This window comes from Phaethon aethereus, assembly GCF_964289735.1.
Source record: "Phaethon aethereus genome assembly, chromosome: Z".
Classification (NCBI taxonomy): Eukaryota; Metazoa; Chordata; class Aves; order Phaethontiformes; family Phaethontidae; genus Phaethon; species Phaethon aethereus.
Window position 1 is genome coordinate 33,294,758 of NC_138577.1, and position 20,735 is coordinate 33,315,492.

General features: G+C 35.8%; 1 protein-coding gene across 2 annotated transcripts in view; it reads left to right on the forward strand.

Annotated features, from left to right (window-relative positions):
• The window catches only part of UHRF2 (ubiquitin like with PHD and ring finger domains 2), a gene marked incomplete at its 5' end in the record, with an annotated part of 97,823 nt that overhangs the window by 70,183 nt on the left and 6,905 nt on the right, over window positions 1-20,735 (forward strand). For both annotated transcript variants that reach the window (XM_082013478.1, XM_082013479.1), the window contains 5 exons: window positions 2,066-2,252; window positions 6,136-6,259; window positions 6,638-6,745; window positions 11,277-11,381; window positions 19,488-19,594. In XM_082013478.1, coding sequence (XP_081869604.1) covers window positions 2,066-2,252; window positions 6,136-6,259; window positions 6,638-6,745; window positions 11,277-11,381; window positions 19,488-19,594 — 631 coding nt within the window. The remainder of the gene's footprint in view (window positions 1-2,065; window positions 2,253-6,135; window positions 6,260-6,637; window positions 6,746-11,276; window positions 11,382-19,487; window positions 19,595-20,735) is intronic.

Sequence of the window (20,735 nt, forward strand, 5' to 3'; positions counted from 1 at the left end):
TCAGGAGTTTTTCTCCACAGATATTTTACACTGATACATTATCCATGTGGATCAAATTTTCTGTAAAGTCTATTCAGTTGGGAGAGCAAGTATTTCCTCAGCAGGAAGGGACTGGGATTTCTGCAAACCCTTAGTCATTCCTTTCCCTCTCAGTACGCTTAGGAAAAACATAAAAGTATCAAGAACTCCTCTGGAAACATCAGGGATCTACCTCATCTTTCTCGTCAAGAATCACCTCCTAACAAATATTTACTTTGATTGCTTTTGTTGTCCAAGCAAAGTAACTTAAAAGGATCTGATAAGCTATACAGTTTCTGAGGGCAGCAACTTAGACAATGACTCATGGTGAAGAAAAATAAAGCTGAGAGAAGATGGAAGCTTCTCCTTGAATATTGTTCTCTCATGCTAGTCAGAGAAACCTGAGGTAATTCTCCATGTTTGGGGTTTGACAAATTCTAGTCTCCCCTAAAAATGTATCAGAAAGGCAGCAGTCCTTTAGTATAAAAAAAATTCTGTGGGTTAAATCTTGCATGAGAACAGGCAGTGTTTTCTTAAAATTATGATTTGTTGATTGTGCCTGTTTTTTTTTTTTTGTCTAATATTCTTTCTGCTTAGCACCTCTGGAAGAATCTGATGTGCATGCTGCTTCTGAACAGCTGTAGGGGGGCTTGGAGGAGTTGTTTGTTTTCATTTTTGTAGTGAAGCTGCTCTTCAAATTCCTTATTAATGAACTTGATTGTGACATCATGGATATATTCAGTAAGGTTTTGTCCCAGAAAATGAATATGTTATTTTTTGTGCGACTGATGACTTTTGGGTATTTTTGGCAAAGTTTATGACAGGATAAGTTTGTCTGCCCTTATCACACTGTCCTAGGCCAATTGGCCTTTTAAGTAGACATTGTCAAACAGTTCAGAAGTTCCTCAGATAGTTTTCCTTGGACTTACAAAAAGTTTATCCCAAGTGTTGGTATTCCAGCTGCAGAAATTTCTGAACTTCTGTAACCTGTGGTTATTTTTTCTTCCAGAATGGTACTCAAAAGAACATTTTCTGGCCCATTCTAAACTTTAAGAAAAATGTTCTATTCTCTCAGATGGCTAGATTCTTCAGCTTCCTACTTCCAACTCCGAACTCTGAGATAGTCTCTCTAGTCTTCCTTGTCTTCTGATTCAAAGCCAATTACTTCTTTCAAATAAAATACTAATTCCACAGAAGTTTGGAAGTACTCTATTATTGTATTAGACTAGTTGAAGCTCAAATTCACTTACTTGGCATTTCTAGATGAGTTTTGCACAGAACCTATAAATACATTTTTTAAAAATTTTAATCTTGGAATTTTTTTGGCTGTGATCAAGTTCTGTTCTGAATTCTTCTCGCATTTCTCTGGACCTTCTATTTGTTTCAAACATTTCTCCTGTAAGTGTTAACTCTGCTACAAATATTCAATGTTTCTTCCGTCTCCTCTTTCATATCTAGTTTAGGCTACTAAGTGTTTTTCTCTTGTGTAAAAGCATTTTCCCCTGATTGAGGAACCAATGCCAATGGTTTTGTTTCATAGTGGGGTTCATGGGTCCAAATTTCCAAGTGAGCTGAAACAGCAACTTAGTGTTTCTTTGTGTGTAAACTAAACCGTTTCTGTGAAACAACTGGTAATTTGGGGTTGTCTGTGGTCTCAGACTACTAATTCTTCTATCCAACTGTAAATTTAATTTAAGGGAGAGAGATGTTCCAAATTGTAGTTTCATCTTCATTTGACTGTTACCAGTTACTTAACTGGAATTTCTTCATGGTTGTATTAAAGAAAAATCCAGCTAGAGATTGTGCTGGTGGCACGTTGGGAACAGGAGGGGAGAAAATAAGAGAAGCTGCTGATAAGTAATTTTCTTTACTGCTTGTTTATGCAGCAGAAGAAATCCCATTAACCTAGACAGTCAAATACCTCATTGTAAAAAAAAAGCATTTTTAAGAGGGCAGTGTTCATGTGCAGAAATATTTTTTTCCTGTAGATACAGTAATGCATTTTTCTATGATACATGGCATTTGACTTTTTCTTTGTTTTTGACAGGAAAAAGTGGCCCTGAATGCAAGCACTGTAGGGCTGATCCAGATAAGGAGTGCCGGTTTTGTTCATGTTATTTGTGTGGTGGAAAACAGGATGCTCACATGCAACTCCTGTGTGATGAATGTAATATGGCTTATCATATATACTGCCTGAACCCTCCCTTAAGCAAGATACCAGAAGATGAGGACTGGTAAATATACAAGGATGATTTACTTACCTATATTGCCATTCTATACATGGTACCTTTTTGTTACCTGCACTTCATGAGAGACAGTGCTGAAGAATTTTTTAAATCCTGCTGTGTTTTTCATCTATCTACTTAATATAAACCTTATGTTTTCTGTCAAGGTAATTCTTTTAAATCATTCACAAAGGATTAGTAGTAAGCTTTAATTCAAAACTGGTATGTTCATTTTATTCATTATGATCACTATGATCTTCTGTGACATTTTCTGATCTGATTGTTTTTATCAACAGTGCTTGTTCCCCAGCCTTTTAATTTCATTCAAGCTTCATTGCTTGAAGAGTTCTCTTACGCTCACCCTTCTCTTTCACTTCATCCTCTGTCCCTGTTGCTGCCCCTGTGCCCTTCCTGTATCTTCTCGTTGCCTCTACTCCATTCATTTCTCCTGCTGTGGGAGGGCCACCATCTTGCTACTCTTCATTTCTACTGTCCCTGGCTCTGCCAGCAGGAAAACCAAGCTAACTGGCATTGTTAAATCAAGATAATTGTATTTTGAAGTGAATCTGCATGGACCCATTAGCAGCCCATTAAGTTATCTTGGGCTCTGTATAATTTTTTGTCTTTATTAGCTATTTACAATTTACACTGTTCATATTTTATCATCTGCCTGTCCTTTATAAAGGAGTAATAAATAGAACTTTATTCTAATGAATTTTTCCATTACATAGACATCAATAAATGTCTAAGATGTCTATGGGTACATTTTATGGAATCTCTTTGGACCTTCTGATTAAATTTTATGTAAAAATCTGTGTAAGTGCTTTGGAAGTTTTAACATTTTCTGGAAATAAATAGCTCAATCTCCTGTACCATAGTGGATGCCATAGTAGACTTTTTTATTGGGCAGTGCCTAGTAGTCTGCATGTTTTCTGGTGTTTTTTTCTGACCTCCTTCTGTGTTTATGCCAACGTGTGATTTAGCGATCAAGACCATTAACATTGGTAGGTGTTTTTCAATGTGTACCTTTGGCCAACAGGGATACTGTCATTGGAAGCTGAGCTTTTTCCCATGAAATTTATGAATTGAAAAAGTGGTATTCATTATTTTTGGAGGAACTGCTGGCTTGAAACACTAAGAAATATTTTCAGTACCTACTAGAAATATCTATGGGTCATTGGAACTAAAAATAACATTTATTTGAATAGTGCTTATGTGCCTTCCACTTCTTGCATATGCAAAATTATTGCAGTGTTTATTCAGCAGTGTTTATTACATAGCATGTTAGTCTGAACTATCCTCAAATTTTCTACTGTCAAGGCAGTCTGGTCTTCTGTGCATGACATCTTCTTGCTTCCTTACTATTTGTCAACATAAGTAAGTTGATGTCACGTGTTGGAAACCGCTCTCATCACCTGATTGCACCTGACCTTTGGATATAGCATCTGAGAAGTTCTTTTTTGGCTTCCTTCATTCAGAATATTCAATGAGACTGTCTCTCTGGAAGTACACATCTGTTCAGTCCTGCCATACTTCAGTTGCTTCTTACTCAGAACAGGCTCAAATCCCAACTCCAGCACCAGTAAAGTCCATCTATTTTCTGGAATTAGTCACAGGAAAGTATCTCATAAAGAATTTATATGCACTTCAAGCCAGTGACCCCCTGCCACAAAACCCACAAATCCTTTGTTCTACCCTGAAAACAATTTATTCTATTTTATTCTACATCCTCAAATACACAAAAGGTTTGATAGGCACATCAGGATACTGATATTGAAATTGCACCAGCTGTCATTTAGCTAGTGTGCTAAGATTATCTTGGCCTGCTGAGTGCTCCAAATGATTTTTCAGGTTAGGTATTAGTGTTCTAGTCTTCACTGGCACCCATTCTTTTTCAAAAGCTTCTTATGAAACATTCTTATGAGTTATTCTCATTGTATTTCAGATGGCTATGGAGAAAATTTGAAGAATAGAATTTTTTTCAAAGTGTAGACATTACTGCTCAGCTCTCCTTACACTGTTCCGTTAATATCACTGTTAACAGTGCTGCGTAGGTCCCCTGGACTGTTTTCCTCCATAAAGAATATTCAGTGCTCCTGAGGCTACCACACAAGAATTAAATTGACTGACAATATGGTCTTTATAGGCCCTCAGGTCATATGTTAAATGCAGTTTTAGACCTTTCTGCTTACATTTCTGTCCAAAAAATTACAAATTTCCGCAAGTAGTAGAAGCTTAATTCATGTAATTAAAATGTCTTGAAAAATGGCTGTCAAGCTTTTTAACTTGTTTTTGATTGCTCTGTAACAATGTAAGTCTTAAGATTTATTACTCTAAGTAGATAGCTGCATCTGTGGGTGAAATCACTGTGTGGGAGAGGTACTGTTATGGAGCTGACTTGTGACAGTTAATTTTGGGATACTTAGTGGTGCCAGCCCTGTGCAGTCTTAATGCTTGGTCGTGTGTAGAAGGAATGTGGTTGCACTGGGCAAAGCTATGTTGCCTACCAAAGAGGAGGTCTATGTTCTCCCTTCTTCTTGCATTCTAGCAAAAAGTCATGGCTGTCTGATCCTTAACTTCTTGACGGAAAAACTTTGCATTTAGTATTTTTATAGTGTAAAATTTGGCAAACTCTGCAGGGGCTAAGCGTGCAATTTGGGAAAGGATGATAAATTTCTCTTGCGGAGATTAAACCACTCTGTGTGCGAAACAGTATTTAATATTCCATACAAAACTCAGTTTAAAAAATATTAAGGTAATATGGTTACCCTAATAAGAAGCAGGGAATGCCGTAGTTAATTCACTGTGTGAATTTGCATTGTGTCGTGTTCCTTCTTTTAATCAGTCATTGCATACTGTTTTTTTTTAAACAACTGTAATATCATTCAATGTCTTAGTGTTAGACAATTTCAACATCTTGTATTATTTTTAATTTCTTTTTATCTAGATAGCTGCATTGTCTTAATGGTTCAGCACCTTTATTGACATAGTGAAATCTGTTCCTGTGGACATTAATCATTAATTCTTCTATTCATATCCACATACAAAAGTTAATTAATGAATACGAAACAGTGGTAGTAGTAGCAGTGCTAGTGGTAGTTATCTAAACTAGGTTGTCAATGTTACTGTAGATCAGGCTTCCTCCAGTAGTGGCGTATGCACCAAATCCAGCCCATGGGAGCCAGAAACATGGACAATAGCCTTTGCATTGGCATCCCTAGAGTGGGATAAAAATGTTATTAGAAGCAGCGAAAGGACTGATGTACTCCCTTGCTCTCTCTGCTGTAGGTACTGCATACTAATATCTCCTACTTTCCTACCAGGATGGCATTGTGTTACCTGGAATGACTCTCAAGTGCTCTATTCTTAAGTGGCTTCAGTGTCGTGGAGTGAGAGAGTGAGTGAGTGTGTGTGCATGTGTGTGTGTCTATGCACATTACATGATACCTTGGCTCGGATATTTAGCTGTCTGCAGTGAAATTTATTGCACTAGAATCAAAAAATAAGGGTGGAGTGGGCAGGATGTAGAAACAAACCATGAGTACTGCTTAGCAGTGTCCTCTCATCTCAGCTATCTTCTCCTTACATGATCTGAATAAAAGAGGACAGAATGAAGAGACAATACAGGAGACATACCATGTGAGAAAGAATAGTTAAATGTTTTGCCTCTAGCACTCTACCTTCAAAGATACTGAAATGCCCTTTTAAAAAAGTTGACAGTATTCATGTTGGGTTCATTTTTTAAGCCACAGGCGTCAGCTGCTTAAGACTGGTATATGTTTGCTAGCTTGAAATATTCAGTCAAGATAAAAAAATTGACACTATTTTGGCTACAAGAAATGCATTGCCATTATTATGAAGTAATTGAGAATTTACTAAAACCTTTTTTTAGGTATTGTCCTTCCTGCAAAAATGATTCTAATGAAGTTGTAAAGGCTGGAGAAAAGCTCAAACAGAGTAAAAAGAAAGCAAAGATGCCATCTGCCAGTACTGAAAGCCAGAGAGACTGGGGCAAGGTAGAGTGTATTCTAGAAATAGCTGTTACTCTGATTGTTCATGTATGTGCTACATCTATAATTCTACATATATATGCACTACACAAAATTCAGTACTGGGTTGTACAGACAATAAGACAATGTTTAATCCTGCCCACTATCTACTGGCAGTTGAAGAATTATTAAGGTGACTAGGTGTAAAAACAAAAAACCACAACCCCTGATCCCTCCCCCAAACCCATAAACACATATTACTTAATTAACATTCCTTTTAACAATTGTTAACATATTGTAAAGTATGTATTTGTAATAATGATCAGATTTTGTGATATCTGCATTGAATTTGCAAATAGTCTGCAATATTATAATACTAATACATTTTGTCTGATATATTTTTAGGGCATGGCCTGTGTTGGTCGAACTAAGGAATGTACCATTGTTCCTTCAAATCATTATGGACCTATACCTGGTGTTCCTGTTGGGACAACCTGGAAATTCAGAGTTCAGGTATGTTGTGTCAGAATTAGTTGTAGTTGAAGTAAGTAAGATTGGTTGAATGGGTTGGGCACTAAAATAATTTTAGGTTGACAATTGCCATTTTCACCAGGACTAAACAAGGCAAATACATGAAGATTCTACTCCTGGAAGTGATGTTCATAGTAGTGAAGGTTGAAGTAAACTGATTTTACAATACAGCTTAAGAATTCTGTTGTCATTAGGATAAACAAATTTCACATGTTAAAACTCTAAATGGGATACTTAGTGAATAGAGTCAAGTATTTTCTGAAGTGTACTTCACATGAACTGATTATCCCACTTATGAGGTGTAGACTGTAGATTTTTAAAACATTAGGTGATAGCACTGTAAATTGATTCCCTGTTGGTTTTTTTGGTCATATATAACAGATATCCAAATCTTGTTTCAGGCTGATGAACAGCTTAAACCAGTGTAACCCTGTACTCCTACTGAAATTAGCCGTCCATTCAGCCTTTGTTGTTTCTTGCACTCATTTTCTGTTGCAAATATTCTTTAGGCTGTATGGTAAATTAGATTGATAAAAAAAGAGGCAGAAAAATAATCCCATCTGGGGTAGGAGGGGAGTTAATTTTCCCTGTCCATTTTACTTTTTGGTTATATACGCACAGTATACGCCAATACTCAGAGGGGCAGGAAAAAACAAAGCAGGGAGGAAAAAACAAAGCTTCATTTTGTGCCAGTACTGACTTTTTGTGGTTTTGAAGTGTCCAGCAAACTTACTTCCTTTTCCTCCAGCCTTATATGATAGCACTGATTTTTGTTTTATCTTTGATTTTTAATTGCTGTTTTTAGTTGGGGAAATAGATACTTCTTTATTTTTAAAATCAGTTATTTCTTTGTCTGTTGCATGTGTAAAGGATTGTAATTAAATGTATTCTATCATATTTGGAAGAATAGAAACAGGTTTTTCTAAACTGCTTGAGGAGGGGCAAGCCAAGAATCAAAAGCCTCTTCTGATTACTTTTATGAACTTTTAATCACCTGCTTTCTCATGAGAAGAAAGCAGATATTTTATTACTGAATTCGTAGAAGAGAACACTTAGCAGGCAATTTTCCTCTTGAAGTTGGTGTCTTCTAGTACTGTGTGAAGAATTCTGGATTTGCAAGGCCATGCAAGTTTTAAGGCTGATATGATTAGCAGCAGACATTTTCTGCTTAGCAACAGTTTTCAGTTTGTCTCATTGGTAGAAATCACAGTGAAGCAGTTGAAACTGAAACTAGTTCTTTTGGTCCTGTCTCACCTTGATGTCCATCATCAACACTACCATCAATACAAGTCTTAGATGAAGCAAATTTAATTTGTAATGTAACATTATGCCATTCATCATACCAGTGATTTTATATAAAATTACTTGCTTAACAGGAAAATTCAATTTTGATACTTTGGGATATTTTGTTGACATCTCCTGTGTTTAAAGAACTTTTGTTGTGAATGGTTAGCATTAAAATAAATGCTAACAGTTAATGGTTAAATGGTTAGAATTAAAATAAATAGTTATCTTTTTGTTGACTTCCAGATTAAGTAAAATCTCATAAGTAAGTGTAGTTTCTGAAATCACTTACGCAAACTCAAAATCAAGTTTTATTTTCACTGCTTCAACAATAATGTTAATTATATAGTTCATCTTTTTGTTAGGAATTCCACTGATAACACAAAAGCTAATAGTTTTCAGATCTTTCTAGTGCTGGTAGGAAAAAGGAACAGAATTAGAGCCCTGTTTTTGTCAGAAAATTAAGCAGAGAATGTTAATTTTTATATATATTTGTGTGGACTAGACATCAAAAGTCAATTACCATTTCTACATAATTATTTAATTTTGCATACAAATTAGATACTTTTTTTTTAAGATTTAAATGTTTTCTATGTAGAAAGTTAAATTACACTTTCATTTCTCATATGACTAGTCTTTTGTATGAGAAATGAGTTTGTCTCGGCAAATCTATGAGAATTTAGAGACTGTAGTTTCTTCATTTCTGATTTGCGTAGTTTTTTATGACACAAACTCTCTTTTCCCTAGAAGGAAATTGACTAAGTATTGCTTCTGGAGAGAGCATCTGAAGAGCATCTTTGGCATGAATTACTTACCAGAGTTCATCTTTGGGGTGAATCACCTACCAGAAACCTAAATTTAATTGATAAAACCTGGAAATGAAAGAATGGAGGGAGGAATGAATGAAAGGATGTTTGATACAGCAGGAAAGAGGAGCGCAATAGTGGGGCCTTTTTATTCAGCATACTCATAAATGGTCTGGAAAAATGGGCAAATATCTGATCAAGTTAGGCGAGAGGGCTAAGTTGTTGTGCATAGTAAAGATGGGGTGGGAAGAGTTCTAACTATATAATTTGTAATGGGCTTTCAGCTACTTATTATTTAAGAAAGAGATCCTGCAATAGCTAATTTTGAAAATATGTCACCTTAATCGTAGAATCATACACTAACTTGAATTGGAAGGGACCTTTTATGGTCATCTAGTCCAAACCCCCTTCAGTGAGCAGGGACACCTTCAGCTCCGTCAGGTTGCTCAGAGCCCTGTCCAACCTGACCTGGAAGGTTTCCAGGGATGGGGCCTCTATCACCTCTCTGGGCAACCTGTGCCAATGTTTCTTCACCCTCATTGTGAAAAATTTCTTCCTTATATCTAGTCTGAATCTGCCCTCTTTCAGTTTAAAACCATTACCCCTTGTCCTATAGCAACAGGCCCTGCTAAAAAGTCTGTCCCCATCTTTCCTATAGGCCCCCTTTAAGTACTGGAAGGCTGCAGTAAGGTCTCCCCAGAGCCTTCTCTTCTCCAGGCTGAACAATCCCAACTCTCGCAGCCTGTCCTCATATAGTATAGTGATCAAAAAAACCAAATGTTAAATTGTTGTGACAGGAAAGGACAGGAAAATAAAATACATTATTATGAACGGCACTATTAATAATTAACAATGTATATTATTAATAATATAATATATTAATAATCACAATTTAATAATGTTTTGTTATGATATATTATAATATCACTTAATTATAATTAATAAATGATATTCTATTAATATATAGTGTTAGTAATGTATTAATACTCAATACATTATTGTGATTAAAGGGATGGAATGGTTTTAATTGGACAGGTAAGATTTTTCATTCTGGAAGAATGTTGAAAATTTGGTGTATTGTAGATGGCTACAGAATGATGTACAGTATGAAAAAATGTTTAGGGACCAATACGCATATTTTTGTAATGCAAAAAGGGGTCATAAAAAAAAGTCAGCTGCCCACTTCAAAATGAACAAAAGTAGTATTAGTTCATATGACAAGCAATACTAATGTGAACTCTTTTCTCTCTTGGATACTATGGATCCAAAAGTTTTAAGTAGCTTAGGAAGTCTAAGCCACAGACAGCTGGATGCTGAGAAATTGTGTGAGGAAGTACTATTGTGTCCGTCTATAGTTTTCATACTGTGCATAGCTCTTGTCGGTTGTTAAGAGACAGCTTTTTTGCCCGTCTGGACCTTTGATCTGATGTATTGTATTATGAAAGTACAATACTAGAGGTGAAGAAGGTAAACTTTCACAGAAGTTGCTTAAAAGTGTAGGTTGGGCAAACGAGTTCAGGAGTGGGAGAGGCAGAATGAGAAAAACAGGCCAAGTCAAGGTGTGAAGGAAGATAATGAAGGTAGGAAGAAGGATCCTAATGGGTTTTCTGCTGGGAAGCTTCATTTTAATAGTAGCATTTTTGTCATCACATACTGCGAAAATACGTATTTAATATGCAGACTTTTTTATTCACAAAGGTGTGTTTTTTTTTTTAAACATGATTTGGTACTTTGAAACAATTTAATAAATTTTGTGGGAGAGATATTTCCAGCAGACCTTAATAATGTTTCCAGTTTATGGTACAGCTGCAGCTCTCAGCTGGTCTGGTTGCAGCTTAGTTGCACGTTCATTACAAGAGAGTTGTCCTGGTTGGAGAGCTAGCTTATGGTCCATACGTTGTTGCAATTGCTTCTTCTGTGTCCTTAGGCAGTGTGATAATATTACTCTAAGTTGGTCGCCTTTACATGTGTTACTTTAATAGTACCTGACATCATTGTCTTTACAGGGGTCACTGTGATCTTCCTTAGTTAAGAATTGTAAAATTTTAGCAAACTGGCAGATCTCCATCTGCTTTGGTTTGTTCTAAATGACTGTGCAAATGAAGTGTAGCAGTGAGTACAGTCTTAAATACTGCTTATGGAAAGAATCATGGAGATTTTTCCCAAATAGGAAAGTGTACCCTTAGATCTTCCAGTGTCACCACTGTCCTACATTGTCCTCCCTTTTTTGGGGTGTCCTTACGTTTGGCTTTTCTTCCTTAAAAACAAATAGAATTCTCACCTTTAATGGCAGTCTTACAGTAACAATTTACACAGACACTCCTGTACAATATTTTAAGCAGAAAGTTGATTGTTAAAACTGATAGTAGATGGCTAGTGGTTTGAAAAAAATGCTAGAAACTGGGGTTTTTTTCTGTTGCCAGGTGAGCGAAGCAGGTGTTCACAGACCACATGTGGGTGGAATCCATGGACGCAGTAATGATGGAGCTTATTCACTTGTATTAGCTGGAGGATTTGAAGATGAAGTGGTATGTCATTTATGCAAGCAAAAGCTTTGCTGCTGTAATGTATCAATGTTTGTAAAGATAGAGTTATGTTTGTTGATCCTAAAACTAATGTTTATGCAAATATGACTGTGAAAAAAATAACTGCTACTGATAACAAATTGAACAGTTTTCAGTCTCTTAGGGAGAAGTAAGCAAGACTTTCTTAAAGAATGCTTATCCTCATACTCAAGCAAAATATCTCAATTGCAGCTGAATTTTACATTGTTTAGGGTAGTTAAATTTCAGTGTAGTTGTGGAGTCTGAATTTAGTATTATGTAAAATCTGATAGTGTAGTTATATGCAAATAATAGTTTTATGTTCTGCTTTGATCATGATTTTTATTGTTTTCAAAATACATAGATGCCTCCTCCTTTGGATTTGTTATGTTTCTAAGTATGTGATACATTTATTTTAATGAAGCAAGAATAACAGGTACATGTTACTTGATTCTGTGAAGTTCTGAAGGTTCTTGACTCCTACTGATGAGCACTTTCAGAACTTCTTAGGAAAGTCTCAATATTTTGTATTATGATCACCAAAGGTCCTGGAAAAAAATTGTACTTTGATGTTAACATCTAAGTAGAGCAATAGAAGCAGTTACGCTGCTAAACAAAACAGTAACTGCGTCTGACTTCCATCTCATGATGTTGACCAAAATTTATTGATGAATAGATTACTGTTCTCTGCAATTAAATAATGTTTACAGAGGTTACATTCCTTCCTGCAGTTCTGCTTCATCAGGTGGAATTTTGAATCATGCATCAGGTGAAGGATAAAAGCACTAAGCAATCCAGTTTTTTAAAACATGCATAGCTGTTAATCACAACGAAAAAGGCACTGGAAAAAGAAATAAGCGTCTGAAATAGCATCAGCATGTAGTGTATTCTTTGCCAACAGCACCTACCAGCTGCTGCTGCTGCTGCTGAGTATTGCCTCTGAAGGAGTCTGTGCCTCTTTTTGAACAAGTCACATAAGGAGGTACTTGGTGTTGGGATACATTACTTCGTCCTTACAGTCAACCACAACTCAAGCTTGTAGGGCCCTTAGTCAGTGAATCTTAAGAATACTGTTGCTTAGTAGCTGTACCTGCTATGTTGGGATGCTGCAGACTCTGTTTGTTTTTCTTTTTGATGGTGATAGTGATGTCCCCTTATTTCTGCTTTATTGTAATTATTCTATTCAAAATATTTAATAAACTTAATTGGATTGCATGTCTTTTCCAGTTCACCTAAGTGACATTGTTACCATGTGTTTTTGTGGACACCTAAGTCCTGTCATAGTCTAGATGACACATATGTAATTTTGAAGTTGGGGAGAAGTATTGCAGAAGATAGCACAAATTTGTATATTGTCAGCTTTTTTGTGGTTCTCTAAACTAAGAATACAAGGGGGAAATTTTTTTTACAGGTGTGTTTTTGGAATTAGTTTCTCGTCAGGTTTTTTTTCATATATCAGACTTTATTTCCCAATTTACTTCTGTTTCCTCTATTTTTTTGAAAAGGTTGAAATTAAAGTCCTATAAGAATATCCACAGAAAACTCAAGTTCTGTACTTATAAGTATCCTAAGTGCAGTATCTCATTCCAGGAACGAAGTTTCTAAATAAAAATTCAGATAAAATCCTCTGCTCACATCTAGTCACTTTACTGTATGAGAACATGAAAAGAGAGAGATGACTGTTATTTGAATTTCAATGAGATTACATTGAATTTCAATGGTATTACATAGGTACTTGTGTGTAAGTTTTTACAAAGTTGAGAAATAAATTTTGGAAGACTTTTACTGTAGGTTTATAAACTTTATGCATTATTTATGCACACTGCTGACATGTGCTGTCTTCATGCTCTTCTTGTGGCTTTAAATAAGGAGTTCTCTACTGGGGTAAAATAATCGCAAAAATATAGTGCAGGAAATAGAATTCACTGTCTAACTTTCAGATAATTTTTATGCTGTGCCTTTGGAAATTTACAATCCTGTGGACCCAGACTTGTCCGCAGTTTTGCTCAGGTTGGGATGTTCTGGATGTATTGGAGTGCTCACTTACAACAGGTTCTGTGAGTAGAGTATCTGCCCTCAAGATTGAGAAGGTGTACAGTCATAGTTTACAAAATGAGCACTGGGTGAAGTTGTTTTGTTCATGAAGCTTAACCTCATTCTTAATTACAAGCATATAAAATGTTTGCACATTAATCTTTCTCTTCTAAACATTTAATCTTGAATTTTAGTGACAAGCTATGTGGCTTACCGATTCAAGATACGGTATTGCACTAGTAATTAGTATTAGTAATAGCTTTAGAGTCTTGAATATGTTAATATTGCTGATCTCCTGGTCTGGTTCTTGATAGTAACCATAACAAGAACATTAGCTGAAGAAATTAAGATATCTTTCAGGAATTTAAATTCTAAGAAATATTTCAGAATATTTTCAGAATAGACTAACATTTAAAAACTAGATATTGGACAGTAACAGTGATTGTGCAATCACAATGTTCATGAAATATCACTTTTGTATTGAAAAATTGCCCTCCATTATTTTTATGTATTGGGTTCAAAACTGCTTTTTATTTTCAAAAACGTCAAGATCCATGTTTCACTGGATTGAGGTAGTGTTGCAAAGATGGTAAATTAATTGTGTGGTGTGTTTAGTTTAATCTGAACAGAGATTGTTTCTTCCTTAAGTGCTTTTACATACAGGATAATATGGGAAATTTCTCAGCTGAGGTTCAGAATCTCTTGGAGAATAATATCTGCTGTGATAGTTTGCATCCTCTTGTAAAAGATCCTGAGAGTTCATTCCCAGTTCATTCCCAAGTTCGTTCCCAGGACTTTGCATACCCGGCTGTTTCTAGCATTGAAGAATCCATTTGACACAATGATACAGCACATTAAAAAGTAGAAATTAATGTTGCCAATGCTTAGTGGAGCACCATTTAGGTCTTTTTTATATTTCATGCTTTCTAAGAAATACTCTCTCTAGAATAGTTCCTTAGGTCAAGGACATAGGCCTTGGTTTCTGGTTGTGAGTGCCTAACATACTAAAATACTTTCATGTTAAATATTATTATTCCTAATAAATATTTCAGGAGAATTGGGAAAAAAGGTAGAACTTGTGGGTTGAGATAAAGACAGTTTAACAGGACAGCAAGGGAAGATAAAATAATAATAATTATAATAATAATGATAAAAGAATACACAAAGCAAGTGATGCACAATACAATCGCTCATTACCCGCTGACCGATGCCCAGCCAGCACCTGAGCCACAGTGCCCCAACCAACTCCCTCAATTCATATACTGAGCATGACATCATATGGTATAGAATTCCCCTTTAGGCAGTTTGGGTCAGCTGTCCTGACCTGTTGAGTCTTGCTGGCAGGGCATGAGAAGCTGAAAAGTCCTTGGCTAATGTAAGCGCTACTTAGCAACAGCTAAAACATCAGTGTGTGATCAACATTATTATCATACTAAATCCAAACCACAGCACTATACCAGCTACTAGGAAGAAAATTAACTCTATCCCAGCTGCAGCCAGGACACTTACTGTTAAGAGATCCAGATTTGGCTAACACTAAAATGGTTAAATGTTTTCATTGTGATGGAATATGCCATGATACTGTCAGGTTCTTGCTGTCAAGGGTGGTTGCGGGGAAGACTCAGAAACACCAATTATGATATATTCAAGCTCTGCACTTAATGCAAGGGGTTTTTGATTGATTTATGAATGAAATACATAATTGACCCCTTGCTTTTTAATTGGCACCCTTTACTGCAGTGCTAAACCATGAAATTATTACAAATAAATCAGACAATGGGGCAGATAAGACTAATTCTGTCAGCACTTACAAGCATATAGACTTGTGAGACTTTAATGGAGATGAATGATGACATGATTCGGTTTCAAGTATCCCTGAAACCCTACTAGGTTTCTTTTCTCTACTAGGGAAAGAAAATCCATTCAAATGTAATTGTCTGATAGTTAATATTTGTCTTGGCTTTAATAATTGCATTTTAAAAGGTTTAGTGCTTTTTTATTTTGCTTTGTCATATTAATCAAAATCTTAGACTTTATTCATCATGTTTTACTGAGGAGAAACTGATGAATTGAGGGGTTGGGTGTTCTGATGAAATTTTGGGATTTCTTGTATCAAAAAAGACAGTAAGACTTTTTTTTTGTTCAAACTGAAGGTTGAAGCTCATCTAGAAAATCTGTGTGCTCATAATAGCGTATCTTGCTAATTGATTAATGCAGGTTTTGTGTATATGCTGGGACCAAGCTTTGAAATCTGAGCATAATACCAAAGGTGTTAATGGGAAGAGAAAATGAGTGAGAGCTATCCTGAGATAGCTGATACTCCCGTAACTTGAAGTAGCTAATGCTCCTGTCAGCTGCTGCATAAAAGCAACCCATAGAAATAATGTGGTCGAACACTTAGGTGGAATTCAAAATCTTACTTTTTTCATTCTCCATTATCTCTTTGTTAGACTTAGACCTGATTATGTAACAACACTGAAATAGTGGAGTATGATTTAATACAGCTGACCATCTGCTTATGTTGTATGTCTGAGGCTGACCAGCTTGTAGGACTAGAACTTCGGGTTCAACTTCCACTCAAATGCCTCTGTATGAGATACTGGCTCAGTGCTACTGTGTCTGAAGCTTATTTGCTCTATAATGTGATCAAACTTTACAAACAGGACAGTTAAGAAATAACTTTATGGAGACAACATAAGAAAAAGAGACATACAGAAGGCATTAAGAGAAGACAGAATAACAAAGGTCTTACTAGCTGTTGAAAGAAAGTTTTGGTGCAAGGAAGTTGAATTAAGCTGTGGAAAGCAGAAGAAAAATGGCAGAATTACATATTTTAAGGTAAGAAAATGGGGAAAAGGTAGGAAGAAGGAAGAGAAGAAAAGGGAAAAGATAAGACTGTTTTAATACCCTTTTTGACAGTTATTTTTTTCTTAATGAACATACGCCATCAATAACTTGTTTTGCCAGATATTTTATTTAACAGTTCAATGCAGAATTTACAGCACTATCAGTATCTTAAGCTCTGCTTTCTGATCATCTTGAGAAAAAAATAGCTTTCCATCTTTACCTGTCACATACAGGCTGTCAGTTGAACATCGTTATGGGTGGTAGGAAGATTCTGCGTTGTCTATAGATAGACAAAGAACTCAAAACTATTGAAAAATTGTTTCAGTGAGTCATTACTCATCAAAAGTTCCCAAATAATAAGCTGTGTGAATATTCCTGGCATACTCCACTTTCAAAGTAAAACACCGTAACCGTGATGGAAGTAGGTTCTGTAGGTCTCCCATTATGTCTCCAGACTAACAGTACCACTGTTACACTTATACTTGTCATGGGCTGTATTCATATTCACATTTATTCCACTGTAAGGACTCTATGTCTGTGCATCGCTTACTCTTGCCATTCTAGATTTTCTCTCTCTACAAACACTTACGTATTCTCCCGAGCTTTCTTCCTCTCCTTGTTTAGGAGTTGCTGTCATGTCAGAGGTGCAAGTGTCCTCCCCATTTCTCTTCACCCCATCCAGATTAGTGCCCTGTGTGGAAAGATCTCTGTCATTTCCTTCCAATTCTAGGAATTTAATCTTTGTTCCCCCCCCTTTTTTTAAAAAAAAAAGATATCTGATGTGAAATAAGTGAGTGTAGTTCTTCTGGATAGTAAAGCAGAAATGAGAATTCCTTATGCTGGGAGGTGTTAAAAGATGCCGTTTTCTTGTTATTTGACCTGTAACAATTCTGCTCCGTAATTGTTCCATTTCCCCTCCATTTGCTTTCCCCTGGATTTCCAGTTTCCCCCAAATCCAGGTATTTTTACCTATTTATGCATAGAACACTTGGATAAATAAAGCAAAGCAAATGTAACCTCTCAAGTGTGGAATCTGTTCAAGAGGTGTGCATGTATGCATAAGGCCTTATATCCATACTGTCTCTTCAAGCACAATGTCTTCTGGTTGCCTGTTAAAGAGTACCACTCAGAAAACCACTCAGTCTTTCTCTGAAGACTTTGGAAGTTTGATGTTTTTAGCCCTTTTACGTTTAACCCATTTTCCATAAAAGTGTGTTCCAGCAGGTTGCTGTGAATACTATTGCATTTATGCCTTCCTGCTTGAGTTTTTTTGATTAAGCCTGTGGCAATTTGTCCTTGATTTATGTTTGTTATGCCAAAAAAAGCCTATTCGGTATTTTCTTCTCATGAAGATTGTTCTACCCAGTAGATAAACAAAATAGTTTGTCAAGAATGTGTCTTGTGTTGTAAATAATTTTCTCCATCTTGCTTGAGTATGTGGTGTTTCTGTCTTTTCTCTATTTTTTTACATTCTTATATATATTATTTCAATATTTTTGTCAACATTTTGTTCTAAAAAGATGGAAAAATCACCATCCAGTGTTTAGTGTATTTCTCCTAGTACATCAAAAAACTGCCTTAGCATTTTCCCTGTCTGCCACACCATGAATATGTGTTCAGTTTCTGCTTTGTTATGAAACCCAAATCATTCTGGATTCATGACTTTCCAAGATACATCTTTCTGGTTTTCTGAACTTGGCACAAACTTCTTATTCAGTGCTAAAATGCGGTTTGTTTGAATGGGCCTGATCCATCAAGCAAATACATCCCTTTTTCATATTATTATTATCATCGCAATCATCTTTCTGTGATCTGCACATTTTGTTTGCCTTGACAATAACTGAAAAATTAAATAGCTCAATTTGATACCTCATTTTATACAATTTATTTTACATCCTTTCTTAATAAATAGTTCTTGTCAGTCTTTCATTCTTTCCAAGTTGTTTCATATATTGTCCTTGTACAACATCATTCTATTTCTGTTATTTTTTAGTTTCATTGAGCAGAATCAGTACATTTCTTTGTTAGATTTTTGAGTATTTTTTTAATTTCATACTGCTTGCTTGTTATTATGTCTAGATAAATTTTGAATGAGGAATACCCTAATACTGCAGCTGACTTTCTGTTAGGTTTTCCCTACACAGAATAAAATAAACATAATTTCTATAATTAATCTAGGGCCTTGTTCAACCAGCATTTCTCTTTCTAACTTTCTCTTTTTCTGCTGTTGTCAGTCATGAAATATCTGTAACAATCTTGCACTGGATCCTTAATAATGTCAGCCTTTTAATAGTGGTAAGAAATTGACTGTATTTTACAACTGCGTACAAGTATGTTCAGATTTTTGCAATGAAAATATATGTAAAATTTATTTTCCTATTAAGTATTTATCTTCTACTATTGCTTCATGCTTTGTACAAAATTTGCATCTCCAAAGAGATATCATATTAAACATATTTGTAGAATATATATAATTCTAGAAATACTTGAATTTGCCAGGAGTAATATGAATTTCGGTGACATTTTTCCTAAAGAAAATAGTAATACTGGCTTTACTTATGTACGTGTAGATTTTGACTGTTTTTACGGTTCATGGTAAAAGATTTTATCAAACTTCCTTCAATTTAAAGAAAATTCTATTTGGAAATATACTACAAAATTATATCAGCTTACAAAATGGGAATCTAAATGAGTTTAAGCTCTTGCTAGTTCAGAAGAGCTGGCATTATTAGTGCATTAAAGCACCTGCTCTGTACCTAGGGCAGTGCTGTTTGTACTTACTAGCACTTAGCCCCTTGCAGAAGCTGAAGTGATCCCTACAAGGTATTTATGTGTATTTTACAAACATTCTACTCTTGTAAACCAAAGAAAAGCTCTAGAGCATATAACCACTTGCTAGAATGTGTTCCCTTCCTCAGATTTCCCCCCGCCCCCAAAAAAACCCAGCTTTTTAAAAGATGCAAAAGTCCAATCTTCTAAGGCAGGCAATTTTTTAATAAGAATTTTCTGGTGAATATGTTACATCCAGACCAGTAGCTTTGTGCTGCACAACTACTGTAGAAAGACAGTGATGCTGAAATTGGAAACATATCTTTCCACGCCTTGGATTATACATTTTCTCTGAGTAAACAGAACAAATGAAGTCGCATTTTTTTAAATTAACTTGCTTTACTTTGGAGTGTTAAAGCGAAGGATAATCTTCTTGCACAGGATCGAGGAGATGAATTCACTTACACTGGGAGTGGAGGTAGAGATCTTTCTGGCAATAAAAGGATTGGAGAACATTCATTTGATCAGACATTAACACACATGAATAGGTAAGTTTTGAAGATAAAATTAAAAAGTATTCCAAAAGAAGGAGTTGGGTTGTAGTGCTTTAATTTAAAATTAACATTTTGATATATTCATTCACTGCTGTACATGCTGCTATTGTAAACATTGGTGCCTCTTGCTGCTAAGAGGTGTTTTATCAAGCATTATGTTTTGTTGATTTAAAGAAACATGCACCTCACTGAAATACATTGCTGTATTGCTGGTGCAAATAGTAGTCATGTCTCTGGGTGAAATTGTCCTACAGTTTCCTTCAGAGGACCCTCTTTTCAGTGAGAAGTTTGTCAAAACTCTTGGGTGGAAGTTTTCTATTCTGGGTGTTTCTTTTTAAGTTTCTTTTTCAATGGTTAAATGAGTTATTAAATTTAAGTAGGAAGAAAACATGTTCATTTTCCCATGTTAAAAGAACTCTCTCCTGTATTGCTAGACCTTTCTTCCATCATGGTTTTCTATGAAAAGCAAGGAAATTGGGTGTTGCTTTATCAAAAGCAGGTGCTTGAAAAAGAAAATACATGTTCAAAAGATGAATTAGACATCTGCTTACAGTCTTTTTACACCCCCTGAAGGCCTGACTGAACGAATAGTTCTCCATCCTTTTCTATTTCTAAGAGCATAATCTCTGTTACGCAACTGACCACTTAACAGCTGTGGGGTGCTGAGATTGACCGAGACCTTACTTTGCCAGGTCTGCTTTTAGATATGATCTGCTGCTGTCAAGCAGACTGGAGAGGGATCCTTTCAAGCTTTTTGGTGGTACTTAGAGGAGAGGAAAAGCCTGACTTGGCTGCTTAGAAAAGGGGGGAGGGAGAGAGAGAGCAGGCGTGATGTGAACAAGAACAAGGAGGGAAGGAAGATGGAAGTGGGTTAAGCAATAGGTTTACAAGCATATTTAGTGAATAGAGCAAACTTGCTTTGGGAAACAATTAAAAGCTGGACTCCTTAGTCTCAGCATTTCCCTGGTCTTAGCAATTCTCTTAGAAATCCACTGGCAAAGCTTGCCTTGTAGCTTTGCAAGCATTAGTGTGCATGGAGTACAATAAGGTGCTCCTCTCAGTTACTGATTTTGATACAAGTTTTCAAACACATTAATACTGCAGATTATCATGATTTGATGTGGTTGAATCAGTG